The 7478-nt window shown below is 40.1% G+C and overlaps 1 protein-coding gene across 3 annotated transcripts; it reads right to left on the bottom strand.

The window, feature by feature from the left end:
- Nucleotides 1-315: 315 nt before the first annotated feature.
- Nucleotides 316-4808, bottom strand: LOC133924160 (ubiquitin-conjugating enzyme E2 7-like). Of its 3 annotated transcripts, none has more exons than XM_062369596.1 (6): nucleotides 4549-4808; nucleotides 4350-4452; nucleotides 2349-2446; nucleotides 2158-2258; nucleotides 1257-1334; nucleotides 316-709 (listed from the first exon to the last, which is right to left on the bottom strand). In XM_062369596.1, the coding sequence occupies exons 1-6, from the start codon at nucleotides 4598-4600 to the stop codon at nucleotides 641-643; spliced, it is 501 nt and encodes a 166-aa protein (XP_062225580.1). In that variant the 5' UTR covers nucleotides 4601-4808; the 3' UTR covers nucleotides 316-640. The 3 variants fall into 3 exon arrangements, with proteins under 3 accessions (XP_062225580.1, XP_062225572.1, XP_062225564.1); XM_062369588.1 differs by having other exon boundaries at nucleotides 316-681; nucleotides 4549-4807; XM_062369580.1 differs by having other exon boundaries at nucleotides 316-684; nucleotides 4549-4804.
- Nucleotides 4809-7478: the final 2670 nt, after the last annotated feature.

Raw genomic sequence — 7478 nt, 5'->3', positions numbered from 1 at the left:
TGCACAATATGTACGTGCTACAACTTTGCGGTTTTCGTTGAGCCTCACTTACAAGATTTAATCACTTACAAGATTTAACAAGGACTGTATTAAAACCAAATAAACAGAACGCGTACCTGCAGAAGATTTAAGACTGAATTACAGGATGGAGTTCACTGTAAGAAATGCGCATTCCCCGTTGCTGTAAATATTGGGAACCGAATCACTAACGGCAACTCATGCTTAGATTTGTAACAAAATACCGGGCAGAGCGACTGAACTTTTCTGGAACAGAAAAACTGCTCCGATACACGAACAATTGCACACCTTCACGGATGTATTAAATGTCTGATATAGCCAATTAGAATGAAGTTTGTTTATACAAGGTTCGTCAATAGAGTTCAACACTTACAAGTTTCTCATCATTGGTAGCCCAAGTCACACGATACAGCAGAACCTTTAGAATAGGCGACACGTCCCAGTGCATTTCCTGAGACAAAACCACTATTCACCAATGGACAGACGCTAAACGGAAAATATACAGGGGAGACTTGAAGACGCTGGCGTCAGATGGTATTCGGAGATCTGACAGCAAAATCTTGCAGCCTGACAGTACTCCCATTTTATTCAGAACATTTCTTGTGATTTCCGCACGATGCGCCTAACCTTTTTCTTGAAGTCCTCCCTCTTCTCTCTCCATTCCTTCTGTGCGAAAATATGACAGGTATAACTTCAGAAAAAAAAAAACAAGTCCATTTATAAGAGGAAAGGGTACAGTTTACACCATTGTAGCGACACACAAGAATGCACCCATGCAACAAAGAACAATGCAAATAGTTGATATCTGGAAAAATATTCAGGGTCGGCACTTTTCCCTCGACCTTAACAATATGTGGGTATCTAGATGCATGAGATGTCCAACAGGATTGTGGTGATAATGCATTCATGACTTTTCAGAACAGTAAGACAAAAGTTGTTTGAGATCTCTCAGAATTGAACTTTTCAATACTGGCCAGTAAATAAAAAAAATGTTAGAGAACAGTCAGCACACAGCACTGATTTTTGAGAATACTGGATAATAAGACAAACTTTGTTTGAGAACTCAGTTGATTTCTTTTTTCAATACTGGCATGATATCTTGCAGTAATGCAAATGAACTTTGGTCATTTTACAACTATGAAGTGGTGGGAAAAAGGGGACAAGCATGAAGTATTTTGCCATTATAGAGGCTCACGAGTGCAAACCAAATACTGTAGTAAATTGTCATGTGAACTTACAGCTGCCTCAATATTTGCCGGCGACTCATCATTTGGACTAGAAAGCATAGAAATAATGCTCAGAACTATGCTCTCAACCTGCAAATGCAAAACAATCATTAAATTAACAACTAGCGAAAGCATACACAGCTATTGACAAACGAAAGAAATCTGCTCTTTATCATTCCACCTTGGGACCAAACGTGGCATTCTATCCAATCAAGTGGAAGATGGGAAAATTCTAGAATAATTGCTCATCATCACCCAGAAGAATAATACATGTCAATTTTTTATTAGTAAAGCATCTGACTGGGAGGCAACCAGTAAATGCAATAAACTCTTCAAGACCCAATAATGGATCCAAAACTTAGGAATTCACCGAATATGGTTGCTCTCCCATAAGTTGCTCATGATTTCGAATTCCGTAGTTGTCCGTGTCCAAAATTTTTTGCCGAATCAGACACCTCGAATTAGAGTCGGATTCCGAGTTGTATTTCGTGTGTCAAATTTTCTTTGCCGAATCCGAGTTAGATTCCGATACCAGTGTCCTGTCCAGGTAACACTGGCTATATGACAATATTTCAAGTGAATGGATAGAAATGCACAATTAGATTTCAATTATGTTCTAGAAACATAATTGTATAATGAATAGCAGACTTGGAAAAATGCATTTGATGTTAAGGCTATTCTCATCGAATTATTTCAATTTAAGTAGCTGTCATAAAACATCATATCATAACCAGTTACATGATTTTACAGATCCATCAATGAACTTCTGAATGTTGTTTGATGATGTATTGCAGTAAAATAGCTGATAAAGGCTTCCGTACAGAGTACGTTGATAGAATGGTACTAGCGCAGAATAAAATTTGAAAATGGATAGAAAATGGTAGTACTGTAGACATTGTACATGAAGCACTACCGTGTGCACAGGTGTCCAACGCTCACTTGCAAGCTCATAGCCATTGGGATCTTCACCAGGTGGATGAAGAATAGAGATGCACACCCGCCCATCTGGATAAACTGGCAATCAACCACATATTATGTGCAATGTCAGAATTATGGATCATGGAAATAAAGTAATATGAAATTTTATGCTAATGAAAAGCTGACCATTCGGGTGCCACATTTCAGAGGTAAATCTGACTGATGGCGGGCTGTTTGGATAATTTTGTGGGAAGCTCATTATTGCGTTAAAGTACCCTCCATCACTGCAAAATGCAGGCTAATATTAGTGTATTAATCAAAACATAAATAAAATATTGTTGACATGACTGCACTGGGGCAATGCTTCATCACGAATACAAGGCCGCCGAACCAATAATTCTCTTTAAGGTCTGTTAGTAGTACAAACCGTGGTAGCTGAGTTAATTCTTTCGGAACTCAGATGTCAGATCATACATTTAATTTCAGATTGATATATGACTGACTGGAGTAACCAGAAGAATTGCCAAGTACCACACCGAACTTTTTTTCTGAACCAATATAATACCTAAGGATGCATTAAAGCTGGGAATATATTGATCACAAGTACCCAAACTCCTGAAGAGAGCTCTAGGTTCCATTTCAAGCTTAAGGACTGTGTTTGGGCTTCTGATTTTGGGTTTTTCTAAAAAGTTGGGCTTTTGGTTTGTCTGAAAAATTGCTTTTGGAAATAAGTTATTAGCTTCTATAACAAACTTTTAACTTCTCAACACATAACTCCTCAAAAAAGTGTCTCTCAGAGAGCTTCTCAGCTTTAATTTATTTTCTTCAGAAGCTACTTCACCAGAACCCTTTGTTCTGGCTTCTGTCTTCTGACAGCAACAAAAGCAAAACCAGAAGTAAGAAACAAACAGGACCTTACTTACATTGCCACATCATTAGAAACACACACTACTTCTGAAATTATTATATAGTGAAATATATCTCCACAAATGCAAGTTACTTTGCTGCTTTCCACACTTCAGCTAATGGCAGGGCTATTCAAGCACTCTCTAGTATGCTGCATGCTCTCCCCATCCAAACCAGCACATCCCTGTGAACGAGATAACAGTGCATATAAAAAAAAAAAACTCAACCCGCGGGGAGAGACGTCCCCGAGGCATTTCCTCGGTCGAGAACCCCCCCCCCCCAATGCGGCACCGCTACCTACACGCTCGACCACTTATAACAGTGCATATACACTGAACTCATTTACCAAAACTAGTATTGCTTTACACTTATCAGTATCACAGTTACTCAAGGGTGGTTTGTGCGTGCAGCCGTGCACAACTAGGCAAAACACCATGAGTAGTTACAACATGTGGCGACCTTTCTACTTGATACTATAGTTTAGTAATCGGTAGCCAGTGAATTCACCTAGAAATAATGTGTTTATCCTCTACGTCCAACTCATTCTAAATCTGAGCAGGAAAATGGTGTCTGCAATAAAAACTCTGCTCATGCACCAAATGGCTCCACGAAAATAAATTGTAACTTCAGGTGGCAAGTCTCACAATTTATTTAATATGAAATTACGAAAAACAAAGTGCTCCTGACTAATTTACCCCATCTATCTACTACAAACTCAAACTCGGCTAGAAACACAGTTTCATTTCTCAACATGATGCAGTTGACGAACCTATTCCAAGCTACCATAAGACCATCCCCTGCAGCACGCGCATGGAGCCTAATGCACACTCCTACCAAAACTTCAATACAGCAATACATACAGTTTATCCCAAAAACTATCATGAACACTTCCCTTGATATGCACGTGCAAGCCCCAATTCCCAGAATAAATATTGATATGGCGATGACCAAAAAAATCAAAAAACCAGAAACTATTAGCCTCTAAACAGAGCAACCCACACACGCAGAACCAATCAAACGAGATGGAATTGAACACCGATTAAACAGCCCAATCGCTGCGCTAGGGGTATGCCACCCGCTACAAGAACCAACAAGCAAAGCAAATTCAGGAGCACATCAACCTCAGTTAGCAACGAATCCCGGAGTTAGATTCTCCGTCCTGCTTCCGGTCCACATGTACACACTAAACACCATAATTTGGCATGGCACCAACACAGAAAACAAGCAAATCATCACGATAAGGCATGGAAGCGTGCGCGCAATGGAGGGAATCCGACTCACTATAAGGTGTCGGGCGGACCGATGATGGTGACCTGCCACTCGAATACGTTGCTGTCGTCGACCAGCCCAGCCGAGAACCCATCCACGGGGTGCTTCGCGAGATCTGCACCAATCACCATACCGCAAACCAACCCCAAATCAATCAATCCGCAGGAGGAATAGAAACGAGGGGAAACAGATGCGCGGAGACTCAGGACACCTCTGAGTTGTTTCTGGAGGAGGAGGCTCGCCTGGCTGGTGGTGGCCGCCATGAGAGAGATCCGCGGCTAGGGTTTTGCGGCGCGCGGAATGATTAGCGCGCTCGGGGAACCTGTGACGCGAATCGACGGGCGCCGCGGGCGCCTTATTTATAGACGTGCGGAGGGAGGATGGAGCTCGGAGAAGATGGGATCCGGGAAGGGGAGAGAGGTGGGGAGAGGACGAGGAGGTGGTTGACTGGTACGGTGGCTGCTCTGCTACCAGTAGGTGTGAATCCAATTATGGTGAAGATTTAATTGGAGATAGATTGTGAAGTTTTCATTTTGAATACAAAATCTTCCGTTTCAACATGATTAGCATTAGAGGAAAATATTTCTTAAATTTTTTTTAAAGGTCTTACATTCACTAAAAAAAAAACAACAAATTCTGTTGCGCTAAGTTTGAATTCGGGGTGAGTGGTGAGAATGAGACTTATGGTCTGTTTGGTAGAACTCTCACTGATTCAAGTTTTAGATAATCACTCCTACAAATTTCACTTAGTGAGTTGAAAGCTGAAAGCTACTGTTTAGCAGAGCTCTTCTTATTCCAACTGAAAATCTATACTGAGAGTTCTGCCAAACAGACCTTTATTAATATCAGGTTAAAAAATAAGTGTTTATCTTGTTTGTAGTTTTTATTCTAGCGACATAGGATTCTTCATTGGTTTTGTAGGATTCTAATGAAGCAAACGACTTTTGATCCATTGTGCCTATGAATTTAAATAGAAGAGTCAGTGTAGTGAGCCATATAGAGAAGACTCAATATTTATATTAAAAAAACGTATAGAGATATAAATATATTTGTCCACATAAACCTGACATACTCCTAGCAATAAGTAGTACCCAGAGTAGCAAATGGATATACTTCCAGTATGCTAAACAATTGGTTTTCTAATAATAGAAGATCACCATGATAGAAGATCACACAACGTGGCATCATTCTGTGGCAACTAGCCATGCTCCACTTTGACAGACAAGAATGTCAATTTCAGTCTAACAGGGAGGATTAGTAAATTGTAACGGTAGTCGAGCTCAGAATCACCTTCTTGTAGCCGCCTCCGTGGAATGGCCGACATGCAGTTCCTGTCTCAAGAAAGGACACGGTCGAGTGGAGGTCGACTAACGTATCCAGCCATTGAACCTGTATGCTTCGGTCATCACCGGTCACGGACGACTTGTTTTTAAATCGTGAGGTGGAGAAGCCTCACTTGAACACTACCGTTCACGGCCATGGCCATTGGCCATGCAGGCTGCGCGGCCGGGCCACCGAGGTGGCCGCTTCCGGGGCCTCCTTATCTCGTTCGACGGCAACACGAACCGGACCACCAGACCAAATAATGGTGATAAAACAATTACTACTAAAATTTCGATTTATCGTGGTAGCAGTGCAAATGGGCCATAAGGGGTTAGAGTCCGATGATTGTCGTGCCATATGTTCCCCTCAATGGTAGATGTGTACAGGAACAAACGTAGCAAGTTAGGTTAGAGTCCGAGAGGATTTTATAATTAGTAGTTAAGGATTTATTAAAAATATGATATATTTTAGAGGCATATATCTATCGTATGCATGTCATTAGTCAGATGTAGTAGATTTCATAATTGCCATGAGTTAAATAAGACGTGTACCGATATTCCAGACGATTTATCATGTTCTACGTAGAAATTATCCTCAGATTAAAAAAATTCTTTAAATATTCGAAAGTAATACAATCTGAAAATATTTTATTTAGATACCTTTTCTTTCCCAATAGCGAAACCCTATTTCCATTACATGGTAACATAATCAAGTATTATAACTAAGTCCTTTACAGCTTCATAAGGGTAGAAATAGAAAGAGCAGAAACAAACGAGTAAACCCAACTAAGTTTGTAACTCCAGCTGATACATATGAGCAGAGCCCAAGCACGGTCATGATTAGAGCATGAGACAAAAGACGAGCGCAACAAAATAGCAATTTTGTCATGAAGATGAGAACATCACGGGGTTGCATCATCATCACCCGGTTACGTCTGGCCCTTCTCCACAGGTTGATCCCTGGGTAAGATTGTCAGGTGACTACTAGGAAGAAGATGTGGATGCGTCGGCTGATGCTACACTACTAAAACCTACGTTGCAGTCTGGAGGAGGCCTTGCGCCCTCGTAACAATTCTTTCTTGCTCACGCCATTCAAGAGTTGTGCCCAAATTTTTAAAAAGGATTAAGTATGAAAAATTAGATCATTAGAATCATAAATTAGTTTCTTGTCAAAGTATGCCTTATTACGGGCTTTTCAAATAGCTCAACAAATTGATAACAATCCAATCACATAGAAATCCTGCCCATGGGGCAAATAAGTTTTTATCCATAGGTAGTATTGTTGCGCACAATTTGGGATAAAATCTACACCAATATATAAGGCAACAATACCTTAGACTGATTTAGCAACAGGACAAAGGAAGAAGAGATGAGAACAAATCCTCAGCTGGGTACATCAATAACATGTCCCATCTCCTATCCATTGGCATTAATTTAAGCATATTGTCCTTAGTCAAAAGAACATGTTGCTCTAGTAACCAAAGAAAAACTTTAATTTTTAGATGAATTTTAGCTTTTCAAATGTGCCTATAAGAAATATTAGGAGTTATATATGGATTTATCAGTAAAAATCCCTTTTGTTTTTCAAAGGTCAGGTGACAATATCCTTAGAAGCAATCAATTGGACATTAAACCAAAGTATGAATAAATTCCCATTTCAGATAGAATTTAGCTTTCCAGATATGCCCATAAAAAGGTTAGGAGAATCTCCCTTCAACCAGTTATGCATGGATTTAACAGTAAAAAGCCTTTTTATTTCAAAGGTCCAGGTGACAATATCCTTAGAGTTAGTCAATTGGACATTAACAACCATACTATG

Source organism: Phragmites australis, chromosome 1 (assembly GCF_958298935.1).
Source record: "Phragmites australis chromosome 1, lpPhrAust1.1, whole genome shotgun sequence".
NCBI lineage: Eukaryota > Viridiplantae > Streptophyta > Magnoliopsida > Poales > Poaceae > Phragmites > Phragmites australis.
This window is presented reverse-complemented; position numbering and strand designations above follow the sequence as displayed.

Excerpts from the sequence above, each read along its gene's own strand:
- LOC133924160 (XM_062369580.1), bottom strand. The coding sequence starts at position 4,600 with ATGGCGGCCACCACCAGCCAGGCGAGCCTCCTCCTCCAGAAACAACTC. Across the intron at positions 2,447-4,349 it reads GGTCCGCCCGACACCTTATA|TGATGGAGGGTACTTTAACG; the intron begins GTGAGTCGGATT and ends TGCATTTTGCAG. Across the intron at positions 685-1,256 it reads CGGCAAATATTGAGGCAGCT|AAGGAATGGAGAGAGAAGAG; the intron begins GTAAGTTCACAT and ends ATTTTCGCACAG.